The sequence below is a fragment of the Zeus faber genome (assembly GCF_960531495.2).
Source record: "Zeus faber genome assembly, contig: SCAFFOLD_61, whole genome shotgun sequence".
Lineage (NCBI taxonomy): Eukaryota > Metazoa > Chordata > Actinopteri > Zeiformes > Zeidae > Zeus > Zeus faber.
The window spans coordinates 1-15,789 of NW_028293039.1; the positions used below are offsets into that span (position 1 = coordinate 1).

General features: G+C 42.2%; 1 protein-coding gene across 1 annotated transcript; it reads right to left on the bottom strand.

Moving 5' to 3' along the window:
• Nucleotides 1-5,613: 5,613 nt before the first annotated feature.
• LOC307247661 (high-affinity choline transporter 1-like) lies at nucleotides 5,614-14,608 on the bottom strand (the record flags this gene model as incomplete). Its single annotated transcript, XM_080024692.1, has 6 exons — nucleotides 5,614-6,171; nucleotides 6,752-6,969; nucleotides 8,511-8,562; nucleotides 9,523-9,608; nucleotides 10,925-11,041; nucleotides 14,425-14,608. 6 exons carry the CDS (start codon nucleotides 14,606-14,608, stop codon nucleotides 5,614-5,616), a joined length of 1,215 nt encoding a protein of 404 aa, XP_079880818.1.
• Between the last annotated feature and the right edge of the window lie 1,181 nt (nucleotides 14,609-15,789).

Below are 15,789 nucleotides of genomic sequence, written 5' to 3' on the forward strand. Positions count from 1 at the left end.
AACGGAAGACGTGAATGACAGGGCACGGGACACACAGAACATTTTTGTTTTTCGTTCAATTCGGAAATGAAGGAAAAAAAATTCATGTCAAATAACTGCACTTTGTTTTTAATTGATTTGTTGGGAGACACAGGAATGGGCAGAGCACTAGAGTGGAGATCGCACCCTCTGTTACACAATGCACTGTTCCAATCCAAGGTGGAAGACGTTTGTTTTTCATTCATTTCATTTCATGTAAGAAAATATGAAAATGAAATCTCAATCGGTTTTAAAAACAATAGCAAATATAAAAAAGTATCTACGTTTCTGTGACTATGTATAGAGAAAAAAATTTAGTCTTCCACTCTGCCTGAGTTTTACCTCTCTTTGAAAGAGGACCGATTGGTCCTGTTTGGATCCACCTTCATCTGCAGCAAACCTTCTCAGTCATACACATCAACAAGTCAAAGCACAGATCCAGGCTGAAGGACCATGGACCAACATGTGGATTTCTGACAATGTCACAGTTTTTATATCCTTGTGGCCGAGAGTAAAAGGTGCTTCCTTTTTGGCCTTGCGGCCGCAATAGCGTTTTCCTGGCTGTAACGGGTGTGGTTAGGACCCAATTGCAGCACAAAGACAGGCAGGGATATTTGGTTATGTCTTTTATTTGTAGGGCGGACGGAAGACAGGCGGGGGGGGGGGGGGGGGCAGGATACGTGGTCGGAGCGAGTTGGTAGCGGGGAGTCAGTCAGGGGAATGCTGGAGAGTCTGGTGCACGCATCGACGACAATCTGGCAATGGGTGACTGGTGAGAGAGGCATATATAGTGCTTAGATTACAGATCTGGAACAGCTGTGTGCGCAGGTGAACGGAGTTGGGCTAATGGGACAGGTAAGGAGAGGGAGAGGAAGGTAGAAGAAGGCGGAGATCATGATAGTAAGTTTGAGCTTCACACGACTGTTAGCTGTCATCAGTGAGTCGCGACCGATTTTGGCTTTTTATGAAGTTCATGGTGGAAAACACTTGCTTGCACAAGTATGTTGATCCAAAGATGGACAGGACCCCAAATGCGTACTTGTCAGTGACGTGCAGTCAGGGGAGGCAGGTGAGGCTATGCCTCCCCTGTCATCATGAGAGGAAAAATAAACGAAATAATAAAATAACACAAGTATTAATATTTGTCCTCTGGACTATGATTTTGGTGTGGTTCTTAATGTATTTTGACCATTTTTATAGTAAAAATCGCAGAAAATTCTGTATTTCCTGCTTAAATAAACGGAGTCTCCTTCGGAGAGGGGAGGTGAGGCATGGACAGCCGAGCCTCCCTCCAGATTGCGCAATCACTCACAAACTGGATTGAGCGCGTGCAAATGGCGCTGCATGTTCCCATTTCTGTGTATGTTTCCAATATGATGGTTGAGGACACTTTTATGTAATAAAAGTATACGTCTTATTTTCCATGGTGTTCAGTAATGTATTTCATGTATGTGTGTAATATTAAACATCTTATTGATATGACATAAATCCACAGGGAAAATGCTTGCCTTGAGGCAGGCAGTACCTCTGCCTCAAGGAAGGCGGCGATAGTGAGCAGCCTGATAGCCTGCCACCAGCCAGGTCACGGTCAACTCGAACCCGTGTGCAAAAAGAAAACACAAGAAGTGTGCTGTGCGACGCTGTAGAGCTTAGCGACAAGCTGTCATTTCTCGCCCTGAAAATGGAGGATTTGATTTCTAAACTAAGAAATTTTTCAAAGCTGGACTTTCAGTCAAAGCAAGAAGTCATAAATACTGGGAGACCGACGCCAGAACTACGAGGTTTGCTTCAAACGACGGGAGTCGGGAATAGACGGGAAACTACTCGTTCTTTTCAAACGGATTGGTATACACGTAAAGACTGGCTTTGTGGCTGTGCTATAAAAAAACATCTTTTCTGCTTTCCCTGCCTTTTATTCTCAACGAGTGAGACTGTGTGGACCCATACGGGATTTTGTGACTTGAAAAACTTGCCAAGAAGCCTTGACAAACATGAACGATCAACTGCTCACATTCAAAATCAGATTTCTTTAAAAACCTTTGGAACTTCGCGCATTGATCTGGCTCTGAATGAACAACGAAGACTTAATATCAGCCTCCACAATGCCAAGGTAAAGGAAAATCGTGAGATTTTGAAAGACCTCATAAATGCAACCTGCTTTTCAGCTAAACAGGAGCTGGCCTTTCGTGGTAACGATGAGGATGACGATCCTACTGCATGTTTGTAAATCTGACTTGTGAGTCAGTGCCTCCCCAACCCCAACCCTCACTGCACGTCACTGGTACTTGTTCATGTTCAAATAGGTGTCGGGAATGGCATTCCATGTCTCGATTCCGCTCCGCATTCCATGAAACGAACTTTAACGTTCTATTTTCCTCAAACTTTTATTTTTTTGGATGTTTCCATGGTTAGCTTACCGGGGTTCGAGAGCTCAAAAAAAGTCACCAGTCTGTCGGCAACAGGTGACGCATACAAGGTGCGATGCATATTATGATCGACAAAATATGAAAACACGTTTTATCCCAATGTACAAGATCACCTAAATCTCCAGAATCATAACTAATACATTGAAAAAATTAACTGAAAAGAATAAAATGTATTTAAATTAAATAGCCATTATTTAATCAACATCTATTTTCTCGAAGCCACAGGGAGCAACGCAAGAGGGATAGAAGAGCCATATCCGGCTCTGGAGCCGCGGGTTGCCGACCCCTGACTTAGACCCAAGACAGGGGTGGCTGCTTAAACCACACCATCCCTACACCACAGTAACTCTTCATAAGTTGACTTGATCTTTACAATACTTAAAGAATTTGAGTTATTGTGTGTTCTCGAGTTCAGTCCTTACACTTACAGATAATAAAACAGGAAACGCTTCCTGCCTAGAGGACGGAAACCTGTGCCAGTCCCAGTGAGGGGGTGTAGGCTGCCTCTGCTAGTCCATTAATGAAGCCCCCTCCGATACATGAAGCTATAAGACAGAAAACAAAACATATACAAACACACATGCTTAAATTAAATTGAAAGCCACAAGCAGCAACATTGGACACTGTGGGGCGAATTCACAATGCGATGGCGCGGCTTTTGCGGCAGCTAAACCGGCGCAAATAATAGAAAAAGCCAGAGTCTAATTGACAAAGCACACGCAAACGGGAAATCGTCACTAACTGTGCTGCAACACAAATAGCGTCTTGGTGCACTGGTACTATTTGCACATATTTAAATGATGTATTAGTCATACATTTGGTGGAAAATTGGCCCCTTTCTATGAAAATGAGCCTCGTTGCAAATAGTGTCCACACGCAGTTAGCGTGAAATTATTCACGTCTGCAGACAGCTGGTGGCTGCTGGCAGCTGGCAGCGCTTCACGATCTTCTGCAGAGAGCAGGTCCAACTGAAATGCATTTATAAGAGGTACCATGCCCAGACTTTCCAGTGTTCTGTAAATCATATTTTGACATTATTAATATAATTTTTATTACTGTCACGGCATCTATAGGTAGCGGAATGCACAGCAGTCCCTGGTTTTCCAAAAGCAACTTGTGGGAACTTTGAATAATTATTTTTACAAATGTCGACAAAAATGGTTCTATAATTCCTATTAAATAAGATATCAAAAAAACATGTAAAAGTTATAAGTAATAGCGATAGGTAATGGTCAAAATTGGCAATAAACCACAGATGTCGTCATTTCTATATCGAAATACAAGTACTCCCCACTTAACGACCTGGCTGTTAAATGACGGTTCGGACTCACGACCAGCTCTCCGACCAGTCTGTATTGTGCACTGTGTACAATACCCTGGCATGAAATAACACGGGTCCTCGCTTATCGACCAATTCGCTTAACGACCTGGTCCTCGGAACGGAACTCGGCCGTTAAGTGAGGAGTACCTGTATTAAGATTCAGTGAGATCTATAATTCCTGAAGAAAAAAATACAAATATATCCATATTTTATTTAAGTACTAAATGAACTGTGTGGGAAGAGTAATTTTTATTATAGATTTACTCTCTTCAAATGTTTTATAGTTTCATTGTTATAAATGTTTTATTTTTCTAAATTTCCTTATTGAACAAAACAAAAAAAACTACTTCTGCACATGCAGGTGAGGCTCAGTTCAGGACGTGACACGTTCACACCGTAATCTGATATTGGCCACATTTAAAGAATAATGTGAACAGCCAAACAAAAACATTGGATCTGAGCAATAAATATGAATTGAGCACTAAGGCCTGCAGTGTCTGAAGGCCTAAGTGAAGCTGACCTGACCTCTAAACTGTACGCAGATAAACATCACACTTTTCTTCAGAACGTGAAGCAAGATCACCCTCTAGTGGACTTTTTTACAGTTACTACGTAATAAAAATTCCCTGTGAAAAAGTTTGGAAATCCTTCTGAATTGTTCATTGTTACCTTTCAAAAAATATGACAACTAACACTCAGACCTAGGTGATTTACATATAGGTTGCAGCGTCAGGTGACTGTAATTCCAGGGTTGAACAATTTATTTATTCTAAACTATTGGACTGTGGTGGCTGTTCTGTCTGGAGTTAACAACCATGGCTCCTCTAAAGAGGTGTCCGAGAACATCAGAATCGAGACAGTTCACATCCACCCAAAAGGAGAAGAAAACAAAAAACTCAACTTCAGAATGAGCCAATTTCCAGCGTTATCAGAACATGGCAGATAAAGAACAGCTTAAGTCAAAACCCAAAGAAGGATCCAGATGGACAGTCAGCCATCAGCTGGTCCATCATGGCTCTGAACGTCCCAGGAGTGATAGCAATGGTCGTGTTCTACCTGCTGGTTCTGGGAACCGGCGTCTGGGCTTCCTTCAAATCCGAAAAAGAGAAGAAGAGATTGGCCGACCAAATGGAGATGACCCTGCTGGGCAACCGCAGGATCAGCCAGCTGGTGGTAATCTTCACCATGACAGGTCAGCTTTCTGATCAACCACACCTTTATGTTTCTCTATTCATACTTTCTCATGGTTCTGTTCACCCGTCTGAATTCCACACGGCAGCACACGTTAACACTGCTGAGGTTACAGGTTCTACTGCTACTGAGATCCCTCTTGCTAAACATGTTTCCCCTCCAGTTACAGATGAGATGTTCAACAAGAGATCCAACAAAAGACACTATATGAGAAGACCCAAGATGAATGTAACCTTTTTTAATATCAAAATATAAAACGGCATGACATAAATACATCATCCGTCCATGCTTTTGAACGTGTTGTTGGGAGTGAGTTTGAGTAATGTGCAGAGGAAGAAAGAGTATTGGAAATCCTTAATTAAGTAGGGATTGGGCTGTCGAAGAATTGACTTGACAAGTAGAAGTAGTGATGGTGTGTAGATATGTGAATTTCTAATTTATTATTTGTGCGTGTCTGCAGACAATTAAACAAAAAAGTAAAATAATTAAAATCGCCAAAAACACAGAAATTGTTGCTGAAATAATAAGGGCTCATAGAGTTAGAGATTAGATGAGAGATGGAGTGTTTAGAGAGCATATTTAATCCTCTTACAACCAAACCCTTCTGGCAAAGAGAATCCAGAAACCTTCGATATCAACAGTGGCTGTCCATCATCCTCAGGAATCTTCATCTTCATTGGAGTCCATCATTGGCTCTAAAGCCTCTTGTTGTGGATCCTTTTCATCCAATTTCCCATTGTCGCCCATTACACCACCTGCTACTGGAGGCGAGTCTTGGAGTTTGGCTTTGAACACGTCCCATCTCTCAGGGACGAGGCCTTTGCTGAAGAGCAGTGCAGCCAGGAAGGAGAATAGAAAGATGGAGGCTATGGAAGACAGCACACACACAGTATTTACAGGAAAGTTTTGGATGTGAACACCATCCTCCAGTCTGTCTCCTGGGAGGTGGATGGTAGCCGGCACTCCTAGCATCGGTTCTCCGCACAAGGCTTTCAACAACAAACTCACCGCAAGTCCCATAATAGCCCCATATCCATTGGATTGGTCAAAGAAAATAACGCAAACCAGTTGAGGAAAAATGAAGACATATAAAACAGTTACACCAATGAGCCAGAACTCCAAGATGCTATTTTGGAAAGTGGTCAGAGATGTTCCAACGACACCAACCACGACCACCCCAGCACGGATCACCCACTGCAGCTCCCTCTGGGATGCCTGAAATGAGAGGAAAAACCAAGACATGATGAAGTAATAGACTCTTGTAATAGTCTTCTTGTCCCTTCCTCTTAATCCTCTGCTGTGGTGACCCCATGCTGTGGCACCAGGTGTTACTACCACACAGCAGATCCGGCAAGACATTGTAAAACCTCAGCCATGACTTGACAGAAGAGCCACTGTGGCCACCAATGGTTCTGCACCATCATTTTCTTACAGAGCTTGAATTCCTGATGCACTTATGACATCACTTCCTGATTTCTTGTTGAAGTAAATTTAAATTTCACTTGACAGAGAGAGCTTCCAGTGACACTCTGGACACGTCTTGTGGATGGATATATTTTCTTGTTTTTCCAGTTGGTTTTTAGATAGATAGATAGATAGATAGATAGATAGATAGGTAGATAGATGGATAGATGGGCGAAGTGTTAATAGCATAGTGTTATAGCAGCTCACATAACAAAAAGGGTAGTAGAATATAAGGAGAAAAAAATAATTGTACTACATAAGAGAAAGAAAAGGTTCAAAATATTTCTCAGTGCAGGTTATAGTCTTGGATAACAACAACATGTTCCCTCACCTGGTTCCTCAGGATGTTCTTGTAGATGTTTGAGGTGAAAATGGAGGCTGCAGACAGTAAGATTGAGTCAGCCGATGACATCACAGCGGCAGCCACAGCTCCGATGCCGATGATGGCGATGTAGGAGGGGGTGAGGTAGTTCAGGGTGAGGGGCAGGATCATAGCTGCCTGTCCACTTTCAAAAGGAGACAGAGAACCGTAGGAGGTCTGGTTCCAATCTGAGGCACAGATAGAAGAAGTCTTGAGACAGATATTTTCTTGGCAAATAGCCCAGCAGTGTTTGCCCTTGTGGTGTGGTTTAACCAGCCACACCTTTCTTGGGTCTCTGTAATTGGGCCCGTGATCAGAGTGGATGGTCGCCCCCAGTCAGAGCAATCAACAAGCAACAGGTAAATCAACCATCCCCATTTTACAAGAGTCATTTTGTTTCAGTGTCTTTGTACTTTTAATCCGGTAAAAGGTCTGAATACTTCCACCACTATGTGAGTGGAAGTATTATTGATGTGTCAGTTGAGTTTACTGGGGAATCTCTCAAGGAATAGAAAGGAAGAAGAAGAATCAAGGGGGTGTCTGATAAATCCTTAGTTTCCATCACAGATTCCAGAAGGAACTTTCTATATGAATGATCATTTCAGTGTGGAAATGTAAAAATCAACGAAAAAAGTAAACATTTCACAAACTCAATTTTAGACGTAAATAGTTAAAAATTAACATAGTAACACAAATAGTTAAAAAAAACATTCAAAGCATCTATATCTAATTCTATAGCATTCTGTAGTGTGTAAAAGTTGATACCTGCAGATGCAGCCATGACTCCAAATATAGTTGGTGGAATTGCAAATATTATTATATTGACTGCAGCAGCGTAACAGTTGATCTGGGCTGTCTTTGAGGACGATGCAGACAAGGTCCTTTGGTGCAAAGATTGGGAGCAGAAGGTTCCCAGAGCCTTCAAAAGAAGATAGAAGTTTTTCACTCTCCACTATAAAATCCATGTCTTACAAATAGATAGAGTAGTGCTGACGTGGTGATAATAAGAATAACATTTGTGACTGACGTGCTTTTTTGTATAAATGTACATTATGATTAGTGAGTACATATATTTTCACCAGGTGTATTTACATTTACAACAAATTTCTTCTGGTGAGGTGCACTTCTGTACAGACCATAAGCATTAAAAAAAAAAGGGCCAGCGAGCCCTTCTGTTCCCATCATAAAAACTCGCCATGTCGGCAAACAAGTGCAAGAAAGGCTCCACCCCCCCCCCCCCCTAAACCCGTACCTGTGGGTAGAGACTCCCACAGTCATTAAGTTGCTGCCCCTCAAAATCATTGTTTTTCCACTGCCTATCCAGACTCCTGGAGACCTCATAGCACGTTGCTGACAGAAGCAGGGTAATGAAAGTGCAGATATAAAAGGACACAATATTTTTTGTTTTGATATTGGAGATCCACATATAGCGATATTGGGTATCACTTTCCATTCTGGGCTCAAGTACTCCCAGTCAAGCTCATAAAATTGTTCTGATACCAAAACAGATCAGTTGTAAATTACAGCAACAGAATTCCAGTCGTAAAAAACAGCAGACTGTACACCGTCTGCACATATTGGCATTTGTCATTTCAGCAGGAAAAATAATAAATGTTAACTAACAATATAAAGCAAACAATACATTTTCAACCTGCTGCTCTCACTGTTACTTTAGATTAATTCAATTCACACATTTAAAATATCTTGACAGAAGCTTTTGCCTTCTCACCATAGCTAAGAAAGTATCCATCTTCATCAAGGCTGTGCTGGTGTCCAGTGTACTGAGCCAGGAGGTGTGGGAGGTGTTGGACAACGTCATATTGGTGATGTCAGAGGAAGCAGGGTTCATGACAACAAAGGGAACGCACAACCACTGCATGGAGACAAACAATATATAACTGCTTAACTGAAGTGTCTGTAATTAAATTTTAATAATCTGAAGGATAAATCACTTTCCCTAAAGCTGTGAAAGCATATTCACAGACCAGAAGAATGTTTCCTCCATGTGGTCTAACAGCGAGCAAGCTGTGCTCTCAGGTAAACGCTGCACCATGGGTGAGAAAGTTGTTGCCTATGTTTCTAAAGAAGTGAACTACTTTAGAAGCACCTGAGTTGTCCTCGATGTAAAGAAAATTGTTTTGGAAATATGAGTGGGTTAGAATAGTGTTACTCCAAAACCTGTTGACAAATGGAAACACTGCATCTCTGTTTAATGTCTGCCTGCAGAACATTGTTTTATTTTTCACTCAAACGCAAATACCTCACCATGCAACAACACAATTTTTTTCACAAGGTGATCCAACTTTGGGTAAACTGTTCAACCAATATTTTGCTTTCAAAATGAGAATTATTGTTTTCAGTTCAACAATTTTGCTCCTTGTGATATAATTTTTCGTTGCAACGTGAAGACAAATGTCATTCTAGATTAGCATTTTTACGATAGCCCAAGTGCCAATTATGTTAATAAGGCAGTGATATGTCATTGCTCACCAGCTTGGCTACTTTCAGTTTCACAGAAACTTATTCTTGATGTGCACCAGAACACTGTTAAATCACACCTTTGACTGATCTGCTGCATCACTGGCAAGTTTCACAAATGCACGCGGAGTCACTGATATATAGGCTATATATGTTTTTAATATGTTTGTGATTTGTATCTATAAAGCCTTATTTAAATGAAACTTTAGGTCTTGTTAGGTTGCCCAAATGTACGTATTTCCAGCTCCTCTGATGAGACTCACCAGACTGACGAAGATGAGAATGAGCTGTATGACATCTGTGTAGGCCACAGAGTACAGCCCTCCCAGCAGGGTGTAGGTGACGGCCACTGCAGCAGAGATCCAGATGCTCACAGTGTAGGGTACATCCAGAATCACACTCATGCTGGAGCCTGACACACACACCCCCACACACAACACACACACACACACACACACACACACACACACACACACACACACACACACACACACACACACACACACACACACACACATACACACACGGAGGACATGGTTTAACTGTTATGTATAAACACATGATCCCAGTTATTTTCAAGAAGTTAGTAAGTGCAGGTGAGACATTGTTTTTTGGGAACTATCATGCAGCAGCATCTGGACTTTGTCTTATCAAACATCACTGGTCAAGTTTGCTTCCACTGCTGGCTCCCCTTTCCCACAGCTGACATCCATAACATAGATGGATCTGTTCTGAGCTTCAGGAATGGAACCTGGAGTGGTTCTTCTTCATCCTCCTCAATGTTTTGTGTTTCAGATGCTCTTCACCAATGTTTAAATGCCCAGTTCTTCTGGTGAGATCCTGTCGCCTTCCTGTTCAACTTGTACCAATCTGGATGTTCTCCTCTGACCTGTCATTAAAAGCAGTGTGGCCACTACTGTACTGTGAACTACTGTTCACACAACATTTTTGTTTTTTGCACTATTCTCTGTAAACGTTACAGCATGTTGAGGTGAAAGGTCAGAGCAGTTTATTGAGACAGACATAAAGACGTTTGACTTTTCAGACAAACGTCCAAGTCACAAACACCTTGAATGGTAATTTTAGTGCTTACCTAACCCAATAAGGGTACATGGTATCCACACCAGGTCAGTTACAAGTGATAATACTGCCATTAGTCCTGTAATTACTTTTCCATATTTGATCTGGAAAGGGTCCAACATGGTCACATATCTTCGGTCTCTCATTGGCTTGGCAAAGAAAAGTCCACCTCAGTGAAACAAAGACAGACATTTTGTTTGTGAGACATTCCATGAACATTGAATATTTGTGATTAAAGATCACTCGTCTTGCAAAGCAGACACCAGCAGACATTTTTAAAACACACCAGTTTATTGTTGAGAGTGGCAGGGTCTAACAAGTCGGGAGCCGATGGACACATGTCATGACAGAGGCTCTCCCAGTGTGTGGGGATGGGTGATTTACCTGTTGCTTGTTGAATGCACTGACGAGCAACAGGCGCAGCCACCTTTGATCCTGGGCCAAATTACCTCGACCCAAGACAGGTGTGGCTGCTTAAACCACACCATCCCCACACCACAGTAACTCTTCAAAAGATGACTTTCTTTACAACATTTTAAGGAATTTGAGTTATTGTGTGTTATCGTGTTGAGTCCTTACACTTACAGATAATAAAACAGGAAACGCTTCCTGCCGAGAGGACGGCGACCTGTGCCAGTCCCAGTGAGGGGGTATAGGCTGCCTCTGCTAGTCCATTAATGAAGCCCCCTCCGACACACGTAGCTACAAGACAGAAAACAAAACATATACAAACACACATGCTTAAATTAAACTTAAAGACACAAGCAGCAACATTGGACAGTGAGTGACGAATAGCAACTGATGAAGCAGGCCATAGAAACAGCACAACAACAACCAACACTGTGCCTGCTCCCCCTCCACGACGCTTCTTAGCCTTTGTAGCAGAGGTCTTGCAATGTAGGTCATTGCGAACATAATGTTTGTCAATACACTCACAAACTACCATGAAATTAGTTTGGCAATATAAATGGGGGAGTTGATGGTGTGGTGAATGACAGTATGAGAATAACACAGTCAAATAACACATACACAAACACGCTTAAATTAAACTTAAAGCCACAAGGACTAACATTGGACACTGAGGGGTGAATTCACAAAGCAATTACTCGGCTTTTGTGGCCACTAAACGTAATAATAGAAAAAGCGAGAGTCTAATTGCCAAAGTAGACACAGGACATGGTTTAACTGTTATGTATAAACACATGATCCCAGTTAGTTTCAAGAAATTAGTTAGTGTAGGTAAGACATTGTTTTTTTGGAACTATTCTGCAGCAGCATCTGGACTTGGAGAATTGTATTTAAATGAGGTATAATTCATAGATTTGGTGCAAAATTGGCCCCTTACGATGAAAATGAGCCTCATTGCAAATAGTGTCCACACGCAGTTAGCGTGAAAGTTTACGCGTCTGTAGACAGCTGGTGGTAATCGCACAACCAAAATATATATTTTCTAAAGGCACCGCTGAATGATCGTCCGCAGAGAGCAGGTACAACTGAAATGCATTTATAACCCCCAGGCCTGCACCTGGGGGTTGGCTGTATGTGTTCGCCCTGGGGTGCCGGGTCTCCTCGTGCTCCCTGAGACTAGGTAATGCTCCTCAGGGTTGGGCGTGGGGGTTGCTCCACGGCCCTCTGGCTTCTCTAGGGGCCCGAGGGTCTTCTGTGGCCGCAGGGCAGGGTGCTCGGGGCTTTCCTGAAGACGTAGGATGTCTACAAGGCTGCAGAGTTCGAGGGGCTTCGGGGCCCCTTTCGGCTGCTTGGAGGCGCCGCAACATAATGCCGCCCATCTACATCAGTACCAATGGGGATAAGTCATGTACACTCACTGGTGGACATCTTACACACACACACACACACACACACACACACACACACACACACACACACAGGCGGTCCAATCACACACACACACGCACAAACCACTACACCTGCTTCGAGTGTACCCCAGCACCCTCCTCCCTCATTTGCTGCCATAACTATGACAGGAAGTGGCCATGTGACCAGTTGTAGTTCCAGTTTTCCTGGACCTAATTCACTGTTTTTCAATACATGTTGTAATCCAATGTTTTTGTGTAAATGTTGTTTGTTTCTATGTTTATTTGTCTCACCCGTGGTGATTCTCCCCCTCTTGGAGTAGTGATCAGATGTTTGTAGACCCAAACATGATGAATAGTTCTCCAAAGAGGGGTGTTAGTGGTGGTTCTCCATAATCAAAAACTGTGCTGTTGTCATCCTACATCCATCCTACTCTTTACAATTAATAAAGGGTTACATTGCAGGTTGAGAACTCCAAATACAAATACTCTTTGTTGTATGCCTAGCACACTGACAGAACAGGTAAAATATAACATTTAAAAAATTAAATGCATGTACCACGCCCAGACTTTCCAGTGATCTGTAAATCATATTTTGACATTATTATAATAATTTAGATTACTGTCACAGCATCTATAGGTTACGGAATGCACAGCAGTCGGTGGTTTTCCAAAAGCAACTTTTTGAAACTTTGAATAATTCTTTGTACAAATGTTGACTAAAACGGTTCTTTAAGTCCTATTAAACTCAAAAGATATCGAAAAAAACGTAAAAGTAAAAGTTACAGGTAGAAGCGATAAAGTAGTTAATATTGGCATTAAACCACAGATGTCATAATTTTTATTTTGTGATACAGGTACTCCCCACTTAACGACCTGGCTGTTTAATGACGGTTCGGACTCACGACCAGCTCTCCAACCAGTCTGTATTGTGCACTGCGTACAATACCCTGGCGTGAGCGGCGTCTCAGCGTCAAGCATCTCATCGCCCATCATCATTCTCAGTCTCAGTCTCGTTCCCCCTGTCTGTCAGTATTCACTACACTACGGTTCGCAATGGCCACGCCCCGTGCCCCAAAGACCCGTGAAATAACACGGGTCCTCGCTCATCGACCAATTTGTTTAACGACCTGGTCCTCTGAACGGAACCCGGTCGTTAAGTGAGGAGTACCTGTATTAAGATTCAGTGAGATCCAGAATTTCTCAAGAAAGAAATTGAAATATATCCAGATTTTATTTGAGTACTAAATGAACTGTGTGGGAAGAGTATGTTTTATTATGTATTCTCTTCAAATCATTTATAGTTTCATTGTTTCAAATGTTTTATTTTTCTAAATTTCCTTATTGAACAAAACAAAAAAATATACTTCTGCACATGCAGGTGAGGGTCAGCTCAGGACGTGACCCGTTCACACCGGAATCTGATATTGGCCACATTTAAAAAATAATGTCAACAGCCAAACAAAAACATTTGGATCTGAGCAATAAATCTGAATTGAGCACTAAGGCCTGCAGTGTGTGAAGGCCTAGGTGAAGCTGACCTGACCTCTAAACTGTACGCAGATAAACATCACACTTTTTATCAGAACGTGAAGCAAGATCACTCTCTAGTGGACTCTTTTACAGTTACTACGTAATAAAAATTCCCTGTGAAAAAGTTTGGAAATCCTTCTGAATTGTTCATTGTTACCTTTCAAAAAATATGACAACTAACACTCAGACCTAGGTGATTTACGTATAACTTGCAGCGTCAGGTGACTGTAATTTCAGGGTTGAACAATTTATTTATTCTAAACTATTGGACTGGGGTGGCTGTTCTGTCTGGAGTTAACAACCATGGCTCCTCTAAAGAGGTGTCCGAGAACATCAGAATCAAGACAGTTGACTTCCACCCACAAGGAGAAGGAAACAAAAAACTCAACTTCAGAATGAACCAATTTCCAGCGTTATCAGAACATGGCAGATAAAGAACAGCTTAAGTCAAAACCCAAAGAAGGATCCAGATGAACTGGACCATACATCACTTCTTCACAAAGCTACACACCATCACTACTTCTACGTCAAGTCAATTCTTCAGCAGCCAAACTCTTACATCGGTAAGGATTTCCACTACTTCTTCTGCACATGACTCACACTCACTGCCAACATCAGGTTAAAAACATGGATGGGTGAAGATATTATATTTAGGAAATGGGGAATTCAGAAGGATGAACAGAACCTTGAGTAGGTACGAAAAGAGCAACATTAAGGCGTGTTGATCAGAAAACTGACCTGTCATTGTGAAGATTCCCACCAGCTGGTTGATGCTACGGTTGCCCAGCAGGGTCATCTCCATTTGGTCGGCCGATCTCTTCTTCTTCTCTTTTTTGGATTTGAAGGAAGCCCAGATGCCGGTTCCCAGGACCAGCAGGTAGAAGAAGACCATGGCTATCACTCCTGGGACGTTCAGAGCCATGATGGACCAGCTGAAGTCACTGTGTCTGACTGAAGAGGTAAGAAAATGCAGAATCTTTCTCAGACGCCTTTAGTTATTTGTAGAAGGAGGTGGATCTCAGATTAAGATGCCTTTTTAAAATGTGTTGGCCTTGAGGATCTGAGGTTTAGACTGTAGGTTTATCGGCATGCTGCAGTGTAGACGAACAGCTTTTAATATGATAATTATATGTTATGGTAATTTATAGGATCAGGTATGTATTCCCAGTTTGACAGGTTTTCTGTGAAACTTGGCACGGCCCTCAGAGCCTCCATCAGCAGAGACACACAGAGCGGAGGAGAGGAGAGAAGGGCCGGTTGATTGAGGAAGTGACTGAGAAAGTCTCTCCGTTACAGAAGTGCAGGGTTTAATATTTACAAGTAAAGAATATTTACACAAAATCAATTGTTTTTACCAAATTAAGTCCCATAGCAACGGAAAGCAACAGGGAGACGTGAGACTTTTTTGTTTTGTTCAATAAGGAAAAGAAGGAAAACAAATACACGTCAGATAAAACACGCACTTTGATTTTATTTGTTTTGTTTGGAGACACGGGAACGGCACACGCAGAAGAGCGGAGATCGCAACACCCCCCCCACCCTCCACTCTGCCCGAGTTTTCTGCCTCTTTGAGCGAGGCCCGGTTGGTCCGGTTTGGATCCACCTTTTTCTAAAACAAAGCTGCTCAGTCATACACATCAACCTATCAAAGCACAGGTCCAGGCTGGAGAAAACAACATCATACCGAGGTTGTCTACTTCAAAAATGCTACCAAACTTCAATAAGCTGACAGAACATGAAAACAAATCCACTGCCCACATTGATATGCATGTTGGTGAAGAGTTCTGAATATATTCCTTTTATATTCCTTTGAGGAACACAAATGTTCTGATTCCGTTCAATTAAACGATTGGTTCACTGATTCCTTCACCGACAGACGTTTTCCGGTGACTCTCACTTTCACAAATGACTCGTTCTTGCAGTGGATTCGTTCAGTGAGTCCTCCCTCCAGCCGATGTCCGTGCAGGAAGTCTGGACTGGACGGACTGGACTGTCCCGTTTCGAGCGGTGTGTCCCGAGTCCCAGCAGATTCAAGATTCAAGATTCAAGAGGTTTATTCGTCACATACATATACATACTTTCATACATATATGCAGTGAAATG